This window comes from Rhineura floridana, chromosome 2 (assembly GCF_030035675.1).
Source record: "Rhineura floridana isolate rRhiFlo1 chromosome 2, rRhiFlo1.hap2, whole genome shotgun sequence".
Classification (NCBI taxonomy): Eukaryota; Metazoa; Chordata; class Lepidosauria; order Squamata; family Rhineuridae; genus Rhineura; species Rhineura floridana.
This window is the reverse complement of record NC_084481.1, coordinates 98372080-98390120: the sequence shown is the minus strand read 5'-3', so window position 1 is coordinate 98390120 and position 18041 is coordinate 98372080. Positions and strand designations below refer to the sequence as shown.

The 18041-nt window shown below is 45.4% G+C and overlaps 1 protein-coding gene across 2 annotated transcripts in view; it reads left to right on the top strand.

Annotated features, from left to right (window-relative positions):
* Nucleotides 1–14929, top strand: part of OSBP (oxysterol binding protein) — a 30774-nt gene extending 15845 nt beyond the window's left edge. For both annotated transcript variants that reach the window (XM_061609707.1, XM_061609708.1), the window contains exons 3-14: nt 1254–1504; nt 4691–4889; nt 5112–5214; nt 8445–8499; nt 9051–9182; nt 9376–9621; nt 9878–9998; nt 10441–10544; nt 10765–10860; nt 11230–11408; nt 12106–12326; nt 12975–14929. In XM_061609707.1, the coding sequence (XP_061465691.1) occupies nt 1254–1504; nt 4691–4889; nt 5112–5214; nt 8445–8499; nt 9051–9182; nt 9376–9621; nt 9878–9998; nt 10441–10544; nt 10765–10860; nt 11230–11408; nt 12106–12326; nt 12975–13117 (1850 nt within the window). In that variant the 3' untranslated portion in view covers nt 13118–14929. The remainder of the gene's footprint in view (nt 1–1253; nt 1505–4690; nt 4890–5111; nt 5215–8444; nt 8500–9050; nt 9183–9375; nt 9622–9877; nt 9999–10440; nt 10545–10764; nt 10861–11229; nt 11409–12105; nt 12327–12974) is intronic.
* Nucleotides 14930–18041: the final 3112 nt, after the last annotated feature.

The window sequence follows — 18041 nt, the reverse complement described above, 5'->3', positions numbered from 1 at the left end:
TATCACTCTACTTTGTGACTCATTATTTCTGGGTAGTGATAAAACGCAAGAGTGAGGCAACCATTTCTATGGGTTTTGTTTATTTTTTGAGTCACACGAACTTCGGGACTGCCTTGCTGAATCAGACCAAAAGTCCATCTAGTCCAGCATACTAAGAGCAGCCTGCCAGGTGCCTCTGAAAGTTCCCAAATAGTGATGGTCTTCCTCTGTCTCCGGTATCTGGTATTCAGGGTTATACTGCCACTGAGGATGGAAGTTCCATTTGAGCAGAGCTTGGAAAAGTTACTTTTTTGAACTACAACTCCCATCAGCCCTAGGCAACATGGCCACTGGATTAGGCTGATGGGAGCTGTAGTTCAAAAAAGTAACTTTTCCAAGCTCTGCATTTGAGTACCACCATTGCTAATAATACCTGAAAGACACATTCTAAATTGATTTTATCTGGTCTTTCTTTTTTTAAAAAGACGTAACTAATGGCCACTGGTTAAAATCCTTTCCTATTATTCTTGCCCACTGTTGGAGAGAGCAAAGTTACACATAAGATTGGGCTCTGCCAATCTAAGAAGGCCCAGAGAAATTGTGTGATCTAGCAGTGTCCAGAAATGGGTCTAAACAGCAAAACTCTATAAGTAGAAGTCAGACCCTGGTTTCTAACAGGGAGGCATTGCGTACAGTAAGCATAAAAGACTTGGCTTTTCATTAGTGTATGTACTTCTGCTCTAAGGAGCGCTGATAGCAGAATCAGACCTTAAAGTTGCCACTCTTTTGATGATCCAGGGTTCCCAGTGATCTACACTTAAAATATTTCTTCTGTATTTATTGCTGCTAATTAGGTTTTGGATTTTTGTTTTTTATCATGACAAATTTTTATTTCTTTGAGCTGCTTTGTTTGTATACTCAGAAATATAAGTTCACCACCACCCCGAAATTAAAAAAAAAAAATCTGCAGTACAGTTATTTCTACCCTAGTTCCCTGCTTTGCGTGAGTGGGGAGTAGTAGAAACTCCATCTTTTGCTTACATGAACCACTGAACTGGCAAGAGAGTTTCTTTCCCCCGTGTTAATCACCTGCATCTTCTTTGGACTATGGGGAGGGATCACATAATGGGGGGGACAGGCTCCCCTTAGTCCCATGAAGTTAATAGCCAGTGTTGGATGCTGAGAATTAAGAAGGATCTGGTAATGCATCTGGTTTAGGGATTGGCTCCTGTCTTGGCTTGAAGGTGGTAAAAGCTGTAGGTCTTTCCTCACAGATGAGTCAGGTGACGAAGAAACAGTATCTCAGACGGACAAGACGGAACTGCACAACACCCTGCGCACCCTCTCCAGCAAGGTGGAGGATCTCAGCACCTGCAACGACCTGATTGCCAAGCATGGAACAGCCTTGCAACGTTCGCTTAGTGAACTGGAGACCCTCAAGCTGCCTGCTGAGAGCAACGAGAAGATCAAGCAGGTCAACGAGCGTGCCACGCTCTTCCGTATCACTTCCAATGCCATGATCAATGTAAGTGTGCTTTCAGATATTGGCCTGAGCCATTCTGCTTGAGGGGGGCTCAGGCCAATAGAAACCATTGGATATGCTCCAGATCACTGGCTTTGTGGGATTTAATAATAGAACTGTTTGTTTGTTTGTTTATTGTTTGATTTATATCCCGCCCTTCCTCCCAGCAGAAGCCTAGGGCAGCAAACAAAAGCACTAAAAACACTTTAAAACATCATAAAAACAGACTTTAAAATACTTTAAAATTAAAACAAAACATCTTTAAAAACATTCCTTTAAAAAAGCTTTCAAAACATTTTCTTTTAAAAAAGGTTAAAAACATATTTTTTAAAAGGTTTAAAAACATATTAAAAAGCAATTCGGACACAGATGCAGACTGGGATAAGGTCTCAATTTAAAAGGCTTGTTGAAAGCGGAAGGTTTTAGAGCCCCTACAGCATATTCCTCTTTTGAGAAGAGAGATATGATGTGCTGGATTTTGGATTTCTAAGCCATCTGTGACATCACATACATTAACAAAATATAAGCCTGCTTGTCCTGGATCCCCTGTAGTTGGTTATACTTTCTTGGCTCAGTGTGGCCATGCTGTGGCCAATCAAAAGAATAACATTAAAGACATGTCCCAGCCTGAAAACCGTAAGAAAAAGGACATGTCAGAAATCAAAATCAATAAACAGTACAGCAAATCAAATTTTTAAAACTTGGGAGAAGCACAGGAAAGGAGCAAACCAGAATAGGGCAGCATGGAGAAAAAAGCCTTCGGAAGAATTACATTGAGAGCCGTACACTTGCTGACATTTTGATCATTAGCATCCTTGACAGCACTACTGTAGCTTTGTTTTCCATCTGCTGTGTGTCTCCATCAGGCTGGCCTCTGAGGACTTGGTGGGGGAAAGCACATCTTCCAGTGGGCCAGAGATCCTGGGGTAGTCAGGAACCCAGAAAGGCTCTGAAAGATCAGCTGAGCTTAGGCTACAATCCTGTGTGCACTTCTGTGTGTGAGAAAGCCCCAATGAGCACAATGGAATAAACTCCTACATGAGATTGCACTTCATGTAGTGTAGTCCTTGATCCTTAAGCTAAACTGCCTCTCTCTCCCTCCAGTTTTCGATAGTTACCAGTACACTTAAGCAAAGGCCTTCTAATGTCTCAAAGGCAGAGTCCTGTTGGTAACTCTCTTGTTGCTCTTAGTGCTACTCTGGGATGACTTTAACACAATTGAGACTAGGTCAGACAGGTTTCTTTTTTTGGACTCCAAATCTGGTAGTTACCAGCATTGCATGCCTTCCTTCTGCATCCTGGGATTTATGTAAATCCACAACTACTTTGTTTAATTCAGGTGGCAATCTTAACTCACCTCCTACCTTTGCAGGCCAAGCGTTATGTGGTTCAAGTGTCTGGAAAGATTTTTTGTTTTGACCAGGGCATTGTACAACCCCTGGGGTGAACAAGACATTGTCAGTGGAGTTCTGTAACAGTTGACACAGCGAAGCTGACTACTAGGCCAAGCTCTCCCTTAGTGAGAGAATACTATAGCCTGACAAGAGTTACTAAGCCTTCTAAGAGGCTAGTGGCCTGTGTTTCCATGCTGCCTTTCCATGCTGGCTGCAGAAGAGGGGAGTCTGCCTCCTCTGTGGCTAGAATGGAAATGCAAACTCCTGGCCTCATAGCAGGCTAATACAAAAAATTCACCTTCTGCCAAGTTGACAAGGGACAGAGTGATCCATTCCTCCACCACCAGCCCACTCACTGGCTTGCATGGAATTCTGTGCACTTGCTTGTGTGGAATTCCTGGTTGCCTATGGCTACCAGAAGTTGTTAAATACAAAGCTGGAATACTATTCTTTGAAGGTGGAATGACATCACAATGTCTTTGAAAAGGAAAGACCTTAACTTTTTTACTCTGCAATAGGCTAACGCAGGGGATTGCTCAAGGAATAGAATAGAAACTACACTCTAGAAATCCTGCAGTTAACCAAGTTTACCCTCCAGATATGCAAAAAAGCCTCTGAGTGGGTTCAAAGGGAAGTCAAAAAGAAGGGAAAACCTGTTTTGGTATATATTTAAGAACAAAGGATTACCTAATCTGAAAATGGCAACTCAGTAATATTTCATACATGTTTGTTCATATTGCAGCCTCATGCAAGGATACAAGATTTGTATAGGTGCATTTCCATTTCCAGACACCCAGAGCATCTTTTTCAGACAGATTTCCCAGTTTTCTTAAAGTTTCTGCAGTGATTTTTGGACTAAGCAATAAATGTATCGATTGATTTTTAATTAAAGTATTAGTGTTTTTCCATGTCCTTCTGGATACAGAGATATTAAAATTATAGTACTTTATCCTAAATGCTCAAATTAAAACAATCTGCCTAAACTTTCTGAGTTTAGTGCTGGACCTGGGAAGGTTTTCCCATTCTTGACATTTCCTTTGCCTGTCTGTAGACTGTAGTCTCCGCTTTCCCGCCTCTAAATACTGTTTGAAATTCCCCTCCTTCCTCCCCTTTATTGTGTAACTATTGCTCTATTTTGCACTTAGAGGACAGATTTAATCAGCATTAACATTAAACAGCTTCTGATTAGCATTGAAGTTCAAATAATTCATAAGTCCAAATGGTCATATTTCATTATTTTGTGTGACTTACACAGATTTATCTGCTGGTGATCTTGTGGCAATTGGCTTTCTGATTATGAAATATTTGGTTGGGTTTGTAGTAGATGAATATCCCTGCCCATCTGTCTCTGAGCATCTCTGGGCAGTGAGTGTCCATGGTGAAGTTGCTAGGAGACTGGTGAATGCTTATTGGGTCTCTGAGGGGGAGGAGCAGATGACAGCAAACTGTCCTGAAGAACTGCAAGGGACACATGCCCCCTGCAGTTCCTGTTAACCCCCAAGAGGACATAATTTACCACTTACGGAGCAGGAACATCAAGAGGCCCTCTAGTGCAGTTTGATCTGTGGCAGAATTGGGGCTGGCCCTACTATGAAGCAGCGCAAAGTGACCACCTTCAGGTGGCACCATGGAGGAGGGGGGAAAATATATGAAGGCAGGGATCAGTGCCTGCATAATGCAGCAAGACTAAAAGTGTTAATCTAAAAGGGGAGGGGGTATCATTTGGGCCAGCAAAATGTCTTGGCCAGCACTGGCCAGAATGATGAATGCTGCCTCTCTTTGGTGTTCCTCACAGGCTTGCCGAGACTTCCTGATGCTGGCCCAGACGCACAGCAAGAAGTGGCAGAAGTCTCTTCAGTATGAGCGGGACCAGCGCATCCGTTTGGAAGAGACACTAGAGCAGCTGGCTAAGCAGCACAACCACCTGGAAAGGGCCTTCCGTGGAGCTACAGTCCTACCAGCCAATGCACCTGGCAGCATGGATTCTTCTAAAGGTAGGGCTTTGACCTCCATCTCTTCCATGAACTAAGCTCCAGCAGGCTGTGGCTCTTCTGATAGTCTGTTCTGGCAGTGAACATCCCTTTCCCTTGAGTTCCTCCTACACAAAATCACTGTGGGAGACAGTAGCCACAAAGTCCCAAAGTACTAGAATCAAATACTAGTAAGTAGAGAATTGAAACCAAGGAAGATAACATCCACACACATTCCTCTTGTAGATCGATGTTGCCCATCAAAGGGAGATATGAGTGATGAAGATGACGATAATGAGTTCTTCGATGCTCCTGAGATCATTACCGTGCCTGAAAGCATGGGCCACAAGTGAGTGACAGCCCCCCCCCGATCAACTGACAGCTTTGCACCTCTCTGGCATTGTGAACTTACACTGAATTTACAGAGGTGTTCCCCTCAGCTTTCCCAGTTCCATAACCTGTACCATACATTAGAGTGAATAAACTGGCATGGCCTGGGTGAAATTCAAAATACCCAAGTAGGTTCCCTGTGTCCCTTCATTATTAAGTGTGGGCGTGTATGTCTCTGTTACACAACAGGAAAGCAGGTGGTCATCTTGCTGTCCTGGCCTTCAGATGAGAAAAAAGAGAGAGAGAATGGGGATGGTGCAGGAAAAGATGAAGAGGCATGACAATAAGGCTTGGATATATGAGGCTGCCTTATCCCAGATAATTAGTAATTATTCCATCTGACCCAGTGCTGTCTGTGCTGACTGGCAGCTCCCTCAGATTTTCAAGACCCAGGGCAACTTAGCTCAGGGATGGCTGACTTGTGACCTTCCAGATGTTGCTAGACCATGAGTCCCATCATGCTGACCATTGACCACACTGCTGGGGCTGATGAAAGTTGTAGTCCATCAACATCTGGAGGGTCATATTTTAGCCAGCCCCCACTTGGTGCTTTAAATATCCAAACTAGCACTTTGAATTGCTCCGGAAGCAAACTAAGACAACTCCATTGGTTTCCAAAGCAGATTTAACATAAGACAATCTCTGTACCACCTTAAATTTCCAGAACACGTTAAGGTGGAGCACATTAAGAACACAGGGATCTGCCTTACACTGAGTCAGACCATTGATCCATCCAGCTCCGTAGTATCCACACTGACTGGCAGCAGCTCCCCCGGTTCTCAGGCAGGGTTCTCTCTCAGCCCCACCTGGAGATGTCAGGGGCTCCAGGTTACAGTAATTTCATTGGAAGGTAACCAAAGCATGGATGTCAGTGGCCAGATCTTGAGGCTCACACACTGTATGTGCATGCGCGCACGCACGCACACACACATACAGAGCCTTTGTCTTCAGTTCAGGAGTACCCACAGGCCGTGACATTTCTTCTAGTACAGGCATTTCTCCATCTAGCTAGTCCACACCATCATGATTTCTATTTTGTCTAGATTAAGCTCATTTGTTCTGTTCCAGTCACTAGCAAGCCAACACACTGTGTAAAAGAAGCCATTGCCACATCTAGATTAGATGAGAGGGAGAAACAGAGTTGGATGTCATCAGAGTACTAACGGCACAAAACCTCACAACTGCAGGCAATCCCACACAGTTCCTATAGGTCAGGGTGGTGCCCTCCAGATTTTGCTGGACTACAGTTTACACCATCCCTAACCATTTATGCTGATTAGGGTTGATAGGAGGTGTAGTCCAACAACATCTGGAGGGCGCCACTTTATTCATTCCAGATGTTAGCTATCGGGGGAGACAAAATGTAACCTTCTGGTCTCCCACAAGATAATTTCCACTGGAAGGAATGACTTCAGGGAAGGGCCATAGCTCAGTGGCAGCGCATCTGTCTTGCAAGCAGAAGGTCCCAGATTGAATCTCTGGCATCTCCAGGTAAGGCTGGGAGAGTCTCCTGCCTGAAACCCTGGAGAGCCACTCCCAGTCTGTGCAGACAGTACTGAACTAGATGGACCATTGCTCTGACTTGGTATTAGGCAGCTTCCTATGTTCCTATGACTGTTTGACTTCTGGGTCCTCCCTCTAGAGGAGGAGGAGGAAAATAGTTGAAAGTAGTTCCTCCAACTCCCAATCCATGGAAGTGTTCCGGTGGTATGCTATGGGTGATGTTACCTCTGAAAGTTCTAAGAGAACTAGCATGGCTACATCACAGAGGAGCAATGGAGGAAGAAGAGGCTTCCTTGCATGATGCACTCGGCTGAGGGGCAAGTGCCAGGAGCTGGGTGGCAGCAAGCGTTTACTTAGAGGCCTGTGGACAAGAAAGTTGGAGTAAACGGCCCCAACTGTATTAAGAGAACAGAAGGATCTGCAGCAGAGAACTAAACACCTGCAGGCTGAATTTCAGCAGGAGTAAGGAAATGCCAAAATACCTGCTTTCAATGTTTGGGCAACCCCACCCCAGCTTGAACCCAAACCCCGTCTTTACAACAGGGAGAGGTTCTCATCACCACCCACAACAAAGAAGTCATGTTTTGTTCAGCAGGTCTCTCGATGTTTTGGACTTCCATTCCCATCAGCCTCCAGCCAGCAAGGCATCTGGAGGGTACCAGGTTGGAGAAAGATTGGAGTAGACCATACCTTTTTTCCCCTATCATGTTCTTTAGACTGTAAGCCCATGGGCAGGGAGTGTCTTGTTTGTTGTTTTTATTAATATTTGTAAGCCACTCTGGGAGCCTTTTTGGCTGAAGAGTGGGGTAGAAATGGCTTTAAATAATAACTCATAAATTGAAGTGACTAAAACAGTTTTAATTAAAAAACCAAGCTAAAATGTACCTAAATTTAGGGGTAACTAACCTGCAGCCCTCCAGATCTTATCCACTCCAGCTTGCATGGCCAGCAGTGATGGGAGTTGTAGTCAGCAACATCTGGAGGACCACAGGTTCCCTGCTCCTGATCCAATCAACTCTATCCAAAAGCATCTAGACTGGCCCAGGGGTTGAATCTTGAGACCCTCCTACAAAGCATGTGCTGTACCACTGAGCTGTGGCCCCTGCCCTTCTTGTCCTGGGCTCTCTTCCAACATGAACTCATTTTATTATTACCCCACTTCAGGCTGGAATGGATTAGAAAAGGAGAGAAACTGAAAGAAGTAGAGATTCCGATTGCTGCTCCTGCCCCCAACAAACTTTATAAGGACGTACAGCTGTTGCTGGGCAACAGTCTCATGCTCCATTCATGCTTCTAGGCTATTTAGACACAAGCACATATAGAGCCATTGATCTCACAGGGTAGTGGTGGGAAAAGTGGAGCAGGAGACTTAGCAAATCACCACATCACTCTTACTTGTTAAAAGTTGTCCTCCGACACCTTTCGGTATTTATATATCTCCTGTTAACATAAAAAAAAGTCAATCAAGATCTGTTCGTCTAACAGGGCCGTAGATCTTTAATATCTGGTGTTGTACTTGCTAATTTCCACCTCTGACTAGATGCCATAATCTTGCTCTGTTAGGTTTGTGGTGGGGGTTTTTTTTGTAGCACTGTTTTCTGAACAATTTTGTAATAGTACATTATCTCAACTGAAATATCCTAATTTTCCCATTTCTCATGGTGTGTCTTTCTCTAATTCCTTCAGACGAACAGGCAGTAACATCAGTGGTGCTAGCAGTGAAATCAGTCTCGATGAGCAGGCAAGTCTGTGTCTTTGAGGGGGAGAGGGAGGGACACACGAGTTTTTGCCAGATGCTACTGGGACCCTACAGAGGGAAGTAACTGGATCATAGGTGTCCTTCACAAGTTTCTAGAGCACCTCAGCAACATATCCTACAGACTCCTGCCTGCTAAGTTTGGCACTGTCTGCATGGAGGCTGGGATGCAGAGCATGATCAATGTTAGAATGTTTTGACAAAAGGGTGCTGGGTCAAGTTACTCCTTCTCATATAAGCCTGCAGGACCTTAACATACTTTGAGATGGAGCCTGTTGAAGGCTATGAAGAGCAGAGGTTACATTGACCACAGGATCTGTCTTGCTCCATATTTCTGTCCATTTGGGAGCATAGGTCTTCTGGGCATGGCTAACAGCCTCTGGGTGCATAGATAGAATCTGCTCAAGTGGTGGAAGAATGTTTTCACTATAAGCCTTGGGCAAAGTAAAGTGGGAACCTTTAGGAGACTATATAGAATTCACTGGCCAGTGCATGCCCTTCCATCTGTCTTGACTAGTCTCCTTTTTCTCCCAAAGTATAAACACCAGTTGGAGGACACCAAAAAGGAGAAGAGAACCCGAATTCCTTACAAACCAAACTACAGCCTGAACTTGTGGAGCATCATGAAGAACTGCATTGGCAAGGAACTCTCCAAAATCCCCATGCCAGTGAGTCCCTTTAGATCTAGGGCTTGCTGTCTTGTAGGAAAGAAGAGTGGGATGCCTTTTCATCCCAAGTTGGAGGATTTAGTAAATCCATAATGCAACAAGCTCTTTATAAATTCAGAGCAGCTAGCCCTGCCTTCCATACCTTGGTCCCAAAATGGTTCTCCAGCCTAACACCTGCTTCTTCTGCCTCCAGGTTAACTTCAATGAGCCCCTATCTATGCTGCAACGCCTCACAGAGGATCTGGAATATCATGAGCTGTTGGATCGGGCAGCCAAGTGTGAAAGCTCCCTGGAGCAACTCTGTTATGTGGCTGCCTTTACTGTATCGTCTTACTCCACCACAGTCTTCCGCACTAGCAAGCCATTCAACCCTCTCTTAGGGGAGACATTTGAGCTAGACCGGCTGGAGGACAATGGCTACCGTTCCATCTGTGAGCAGGTGAAGAGCAGGACATACTCCCGTGATTCTAAGCTGGACTACTTGATTCCGGGACAGCTTTCTTGACATTTCAGCCTTAACCAAATTAAATTCTGTTGATTTCAGTGGAACTTGCTTCCAAGTGAGCACACTTAGGGTCCTAGACTATATGTCTCTGGGAGGTCTACTGTCACCTCTTCTTGCTTCTGTGTAGCCTTTGGGACCCCATTACTGAATATGCTTTTCTTCCTTCACTTTTCTCTGTCCTGCCCTCTAGGTCAGCCACCATCCTCCAGCTGCTGCCCATCATGCTGATTCCAAGCACGGCTGGACCCTTCGTCAGGAGATTAAAATCACCAGCAAGTTTCGTGGCAAATATCTCTCAATTATGCCCCTTGGTGAGTCTTTCCCTCTGAGTGCTGATACCAGGGCCTGCTGTTCTATGGGGACATGACAGGCTAATGATGCCCTTTGGCAGGCTGAGTTCCATCTGTGCTTCCCATATTGTGCCAGAGTCCAGGGTTTCTAGCCTTTTCCTAGCTGGAATCAGGCTGTCTGGGAAGATAGCAGGTCCCTTAAGATGAGTTTGCTGTGTGTACAGCACCTTTTAGGGCATTCATTAGTGCATTCATCCTTGCTGTGTACCCCTTGGAGACAGAAGATATGCATACTTTGAGTGCTCATAAAATGGACATTTGTAAAGAATGGGTAGCCATGGGGAAAATTAGGTAATCCCGAGCTGAGCAAGGATTGGTAGTTAGGTCTACCAGGACCAAGTCAAAATGTTCTTGTCCATTCTGCATCAACATGGAATTGTCCTAAGCACATTCTTATTTCTAGGTACCATCCACTGTATATTCCATGCAACTGGCAATCACTACAGTTGGAAAAAAGTCACTACCACAGTACACAACATCATAGTGGGCAAATTGTGGATAGACCAGGTGAGTCAAAAGTGGAAAAACTCTGTGAGATGGTATTGCACCCAAAAAGCGTGCTTGGAGGGTAGTTCTGAAAGCCAGGACCATGAAGATCTGTTTTTCAAATCTCCCATCAATTTACTCTTCTTGGTGATCTACTCACCTATTATTACAACTATTTTAGTGGGCTTCATAAATGCTGTTGAACCTGCTTGACTCTGTCTCTCTCCTTTCTTCTTTCCAGTCTGGTGAGATTGAGATCCTGAACCACAAGACTGGTGAAAAGTGTATTCTCAAGTTTGTTCCTTACAGCTACTTCTCGAGAGATGTGGCCAGAAAGGTAAGAGGCAATGTACTCTGATCATTCTGCTGTGGGGATGGTAAGGGCAATGACAATACCTCTATAACACAGAGAGGAAAGGCCTGTTTAGTGGCCAGAGGGGCCTTATACATAAGATGAAGGGCCACATGTACAGCAGTGACCTGAGTAGCACCGCTGCTGGTGTGATAGTTGCACAACCTTCTGGAGAGCAGTCTCTTAGCAGAGCAGCTCTTGAGAAGAGAGATGAGACCTTTTCAGCTTCTTTGCTAGCCTGTAGAAGGCTAAAACCCAAGTCTGACCTCTAGTGGATTTGTACCTAACTCTGCTGGAAAGGGAGTAGTGAAAGAGCCATGCCCAATGACCCCCTTGAACTCCTTCTTATGGCAGGTCACTGGAGAGGTGTTAGATGCTTCAGGAAAAGTGCACTTTGTATTGTTGGGCACCTGGGACGAGAAGATGGACTGCTTCAAGGTGACAACTAGCTTGGAGAATGGTGGTGACAGTCGGCAGAGATTGCACGAAGCAGAGGACAGCAGGGTCATGCTGTGGAAGAGGAACCCACTCCCGTGAGTAAGGGAGGTAGCCTGGTTCCTCAAGTAAGGTGCCAGTGCAGAGCCACGTTCTCCTTTGTCTAGAGACAGATTAGCCAAAGCGAGTATTGGCTCAAGTATTTTTTGTTGAAGGGGAGGGGAGGGGATGATGATTTTTAGATCATGTCCTTGAGGTCAATAACAAGTAACTTTATGTACAGTGTATGCCTTCCCCAAGCAACATCCCAAGAAAAGATGAATTGAGACTTCTATAAATTATAGAGTTGGGGGGTGTTCATTCTGCTAGTCATGGGCTAAAGAATGGAGGACACTGAAACTGTGCTTCCTACCCCACCCCACCCCGGAAATCCAACCTCAGCCCCACCTTTTTTCTCTTGGGCTGGCTAGCTTATTCACCAGGCATTGCCCACACATTCCAGCTTGTCATCAGTGTTAGAAACATTTGTTTTACATAAAAAGAGTCTCCCAGGACGCAGACATCAGTGTTTGCATGTCATAGTCGCAGAATATACATGGCCCTGGGTACAAGTGTACTGAGTCTTCAGAAATGTGGTGGTGACCCAGAGGCTTAGAGCATGCGTGTTTATATCTTTCCCGCCACTCTAATAGCAAGATTCTGCTGACCTTCTACACTGGAACTTGAGCTGCAGTGTAAGTCAGAGCCTTGCTGCTGTCTGAGTTTGGGTTCTCTCTCTCTCCTTTCTTGGTGCAGGAAGAATGCTGAGAACATGTACTATTTCTCTGAGTTGGCTTTGACACTCAATGCTCCAGAAAGTGGTACAGCGCCCACAGACAGCAGGCTCCGGCCTGACCAGCGTCTCATGGAGAACGGGCGCTGGGATGAAGCCAATGCAGAGAAGCAACGCCTAGAGGAGAAACAGCGCATCTCCCGCAAAAAACGTGAAGCTGAGGCCATGAAGGCAACAGAGGATGGTAAGCATTTCTCCCACTCTCCCCTGCACTGATTTTTTGTTGTTGGAAAGTTACTATGAACGTACGACACCATATAGTCAGATTATTGGTCCTCCCAGTCCAGTATTGTCTGCTGCTGACTGGCAATGGCTCTTCAGCATATCCGGCAGAGGTTTTTCCTGACCCTGCTACCCAAGATCCTTTATAACTGGTGATGCCAGGGACTGAGCCTGAGTCCTTCGCTATTGCAAAGCGGTTTTTAAAATGATTAGATTTCTTGCCTGCCTTCACCATTAGGTCCCAGGCTGGGTTACAGCAATGTAAAAATACAATACTAAAATCAGAGTTAAATAGAATACGATAAGTGCTCTGTGCTTGTGCCTTCAGCATATGACAAAAGCTATGCAATGAAGGTGCCAGGCACAGCTCTGGGAGAAGGGAATTTTACAGCTTAGGGGCTGCCGCAGAGAATGCTGTCACCTGGGCCACCCCCCTGAGAAACCTCCAAAGGCAGTGGACATATCAAGAGTTGCTCTGTCACTGAGCTATGGCCCCCTCCTTAAGGGGAAACATAGCATTGCATGAGAAATATCAGTAAAATGTCTTTCATTTTTGGTGCTGTTAATCTGAAAATTCATGCCCCCTCCTCCGCTGCCCTCCCTCTTGCAGGAACTCCCTATGATCCCTATAAGGCATTGTGGTTTGAGCGGAAGAAGGATCCTGACACCAAGGAGGTGGCCCATATATACAGAGGAGGCTACTGGGAGAGCAAAGAGAAACAGGACTGGAGCATGTGCCCCGATATCTTCTGAGCTGGACGCAGCAGGACTATTAATGAGGACTGAGGGAAAGAAGTGGGTAGTGGAAGGATGGAAGGGGAGCAGCTGATCATGTGACTTTCCTGCCTAGTGCTTTCCTCACCGAATCTGTCTGTCTTAACCAATCACTTGTTTTGAATCAATCACCCAAAGCAGAATCCAGCTGTGGTGATTGGCTGGGTTGCCTTAGCTGATTGAAGCTGAAGTTGGTGTCTGGATTCCTGGATGGCTGGGGACTAGTAGGAGTAGAGGACTGCACCCTCCCATTCCCCTGCCACAAGAGAGCATCGCTCTGCTCACAGCTGTACAAGTTTGGGGAAGAAGAGGGGGAGCAACACTATGCTTATATGGATTGGCCCCCTTTTCTACTTCCAGATAGGGACAGGCAAATGGTATGTAAAGACCGTGAATGTGTGCACAAAGAGAATAGTTGGAGAAGATATAGGGAACTTCCTGTAGTTTTGATCCTAAGGATTGCGCTCTTATTTTTTCTTCCCAAACTGTGTGCAGCACCCTACTTGCAAGTAAGATTTCTGAAGCATTGGTTGGAGAGATAGGTGGAAAACAGTTCTCTCCAGGAGCCATCGTCTCTTTTCGTTCAGGCAGGTAGCAGAGCAACTAGTTGTGTCCTAGAGAGGGGGTGCGGGGTGGTGGTGGGTGGAACTTGCTCTAGTTCACTGGAACCCTCCTTGTGGCGTCACCAGCTATTCATACGATGGTAAGAAATAAAGCTTATAGTTCTCCCTTCCCACACTAGACTTCAGCATCTTCCCCACGTACACTTGGACGGGAACTGACAGTGCAGGATACAGGCTCCCTCCTGGCTAAAGCCCCTGGCCTAAAGCAACCTCTGGCTTACTGCACACCTGTTTATATGTATATTATATATATGTAGAGAGTGAAAAAAAAGAGAGATCTAATTTTTGTTCTGATTTTTTTTTCTGTTTTCTCCAAACCTACAGATCCCATTTTGTAACACTTGCCCCCTCCTGTCACCCCTCCACTGCCACCAGATCCAGGGAGATGCTCTGCAGACAATGTGTCAATGAATAATGGCTTATCTTGCCTTCTGTAAAAAAAAGAAAAAGAAAAAGTCCTATCTGAGACACAGACAGAGCTCAGTGGCATCATTCTTAAGGCTCCTCACTGTGCAGGCATATGCCAGTTGTCCAGAGATTCACTTGTGAAATCAGGAGGTTGTGGGAACGTCCTTGGGATAGCTCTGCTCACAGCTGCCAAAGCTGGATCCCAAGGTTGAAAAGGTGCTGCCTCTGCGTAAAAGTGGACAAGGGCACTGAGGCTGCCCAAGCAAGGCCCACACGGTGGGGGTGTGGTGGGGGGTGTGGACTAAATGGCAGCCCCTGCCCTTGGCTAAGGTTGACACAATGAGGTGCCTTCTGTGTTTCCTCTCTTCTTTCTCTTTGTATTTTTCTTTCACTTCTAAACTTTAGCCACTGAAGGGCTAAGGCGACAACGGTTCTGCCCAGGGCTGCTTGTTGGTGAGATGGAATCATTTTGCTGGCTGGGGTTGATAAGGCCCTGAGCCCTGCCTTCCCAGCAACAGGTGACAGTGCTGCTCAGTGGGAAAGAAAGGGGCTTTGGGTGGGGTCTCTGTGCTATTTGCTGCCAGTCCCTGTTATGAAGCCTGTTTCCTGCAGCTTCTGGAGACTGACACATCTTTGATAATGGCAGGCTTTAAACAAGAGAGAGAGAATATCCCTGCAATTCTATTTTTGGGATTTTTTTGCCTTATTGTCTTTTTTCCAAGAAAACTAAATTAAATAATAAAACCTGAAATATCCAAGAGTGCTTGTGAGTGTGTGTATATCACTTAACTATCAGGTCTGAGCGGAATACTTTGTCCTTCTCAACTTCTCCAAATGGGCTATAGGTAGAAGATAAAATGCCTCCCATGATTTTAACATCTTCCATTTTCTTTCCCTGCTGTGTTTTGTCAGTTTATTCTGGTTTGGGGGGCAAAGAGAAAGAGAGCATAAACAGCACTGTCCCTTTGGCTCCTCCTGTATTAGTACCCTAGTAGTGCTTGAAACACTCGTCTGCCTTCGGATTTGGCCGTCGAGTCTGACGGGGCTCTTCTGAAATCCCTAAGGCTCACCATAGGAACGCTGTCCTTGCAGGAGGGAGAAAATCCTTATTTACAGTACTTACTGAAGCTAGACAGTGAGTACTTTCTGCTAAATGTTGAACCTGGCCAATCATCTGATCTGGCTAGATTCCGTCAGTCCCAGTGGGTGTGTCTTGGTATCAGCTACTGTTGAGAAAATGCTGTGCATACCCACCACATACGTTTGCTTAGGCTGGGGCCCAGGTGTTAGATAGAAGAACTATTCATAAGAGTGAGGTAGACTTTTTAACGGCCCAACTGAAACAGCAAACTTGCAGTGTTTGTTTCACCAGTAACTGATTCTACAGCAGAAGATGGGGATAGCTAGATGGCATGTCTTCTAGCTCAGGGGTGAGGAGCCTCAGGCCTGGAAGCTAAATGTGGCCCTCTAGGCCTCTCTATCCCTTGAGAGAGTCTCTCCCAGACCACCCTACTCACTGGCCTTGTTTCACACCTCTCTGGAGTGTTTTTGCCTGGCCGGAATGTGTCCTTGAACTCTGATAATGCCCCTTGCTGCCTGGATGGAGAATAGAGAAGGCTGGACGAGTGCGGCCCCCAGACGTTTGCCTAGGAAGGAATGTGGCCCTCAGGCTGAAAAAGGTTCCTCACCCCTGCTCTAGCTACACATTTCCAGTGCCTAGCTTCTTGCCAGCTAAGTTGAGTAGGCTTCCTCAAGTATAAGACTGGAAGAGTTCAGTTCTATTTCTTTGACAGCCCCACACCTCCTTCCATCTTTGGGACAAAATAAGAGACCTGTTTGCTTCAGCAACTGCAAAGGATGGATGACTTGACAGGAGGGACCTGAGACTTTATCTTCCTTTGTGCTGGATGGCTGTTAAATGACAGGAGGATTTCTCTAGGTTGCTGCCTTGGCTCCTTTTGGGAGAAAGGATGGGATAATAAAAATAGCAACCCTCCTTGTGTCTTGGTGCTACCTGAAGATATTTACTCTGCAGTATCCAGGATGGAAGAGAAAGAATGGGTGGTGCTTTGCCAATACTGCTTGTATATTTATTTTTTTCTAATGTAAATTGCTAAATAAAATTAAAAGTCTGTGTTAAGGGAGGTGATTTGCTAGATATTCTGGCTCCCAGATATTCAAGCTTTCAATTTGTTCACAGGAACGATGCATTTCACAAGGGAAACAACTGTTACTGGAAGTTAAAAACTATCTTGCTATATGGCACAAATACACTCCTCTCATCTGACCATAAGTGTGGTACCCCTGTTCAGCCATCTGCTTCCATCAAATTTGCTAACTTTCCTGTAGCAAGAGAGACAGGTACACTAACTCCCAGCAATTCTAGTAGTCACAACGGTATTTACAAGGAACATGGAACGCTGCTGGTGAGGGCTCTTAAGACTCATGAATTACAGAGACTACAGACTTTGCATCAATTGCAGGTTTTCTTTGGCTTAGCAAGCACATACGGATTATCTCTAGCTTCTATGGCACTACTAATATTTATTACCTACTTTGATCATTGAGAGGACTCAAAACGTCTGAAGCCAAGAACGATGGTACTTTCGTTGAGTGCTGTGACTCTGGCCAATGACATGTATTAAAAGGGGTGGGTGGACTGCCTGCTTCTTGTCTTGCCTGCTGCTCTGTTTAGTTGTGTTGCAGGAATACCATAATTATGCAGCCACAAGAGTGGCTGTATACTATAGCCAGTATGGGGTGTTTTTTTTTGCATTCTGCAATGTTAAATTGAAATTCCCCTCCATGCCATGCTGCTGCTTCCCATAAGCTCATTTCAAAACAAAACCTTATGAAACATATAATCCTGAACTCAGAAAAGCTTGATTAACAACCCTCATGTTTTCATGGCAATACACAAAACACTCAGAGAGAATCAAGAGTTCAAAGTGTAAAATATGAGGGGGGAAATCCAAACCCCCTGTTGGACTTTTTTGTGAGTGGTCTCTGTTGAAATTAATTAAAAATCAATGATGTTCACAGAGTACCTGTAATCCTATTACTGACCTTGCTCCATACTCCAACCTTCATCTTCTGCAGTTTAAAAGTTTTTTAAAATGCATGGCTGATTTTTAATTAATTTAAGAAGTCTATTATAGCACCAGGCATGCTCAATAAGAACTGTTAGTGTTCTACAAGCCAGACTCACAGCTGTTTGGCTTGGCTAATCAGGTGGCCACACACATGCCATTCATTTCACTTTAGACAGTCATGGCTTCTGTCAAAGAATCCTGGGAGGTGTAGTTTGTGAAGAATGCTGAGAGTCATTAGGAGACTCCTATTCCCCTGACAGAGCTGCAGTGATCAGAGAACAGTCAGCCCTTCTTCTGGAGATTGTAGCTCTGTGAGGGAAACAGGGCATCTCCTAGCAACTCTCAGCACCCTTCACAAACTACACTTCCCAGCATTCTTTGGGGGAAGCCATGACTCAAGTGAACTAAAGGTCTGGTGTGGATGGGGCCTGTGACAGCTTTGGTTTAAATTTGGGTGGGAGACTACATGTGCCTGCTGTAGAATAAAAAGGTGGGGGAAACCCTGAAAAACAATGATACTGTTCACAACTTTTTCCTTTTGGAAAGGAAAGGGGCTTTGCCTCTGCCCAGTGCCCACCCAACCAATCTCCATCTCCCCTCCCCCTTCCTCCCTGCCCCTGCCCCCTCCTATTCTCTCCCTCTTCTGCCTCCTCCTCCCTCCCTGCCCCTCCCCCAGGTCAGCTTCACCTATCCTAAGCATGATTGTATAAGAGTAAGTCCCACTGAACTCAAAAAGCATGCAAATTATCAAAGCTGCCCACCCCTCCTCCTCCCTCCCCC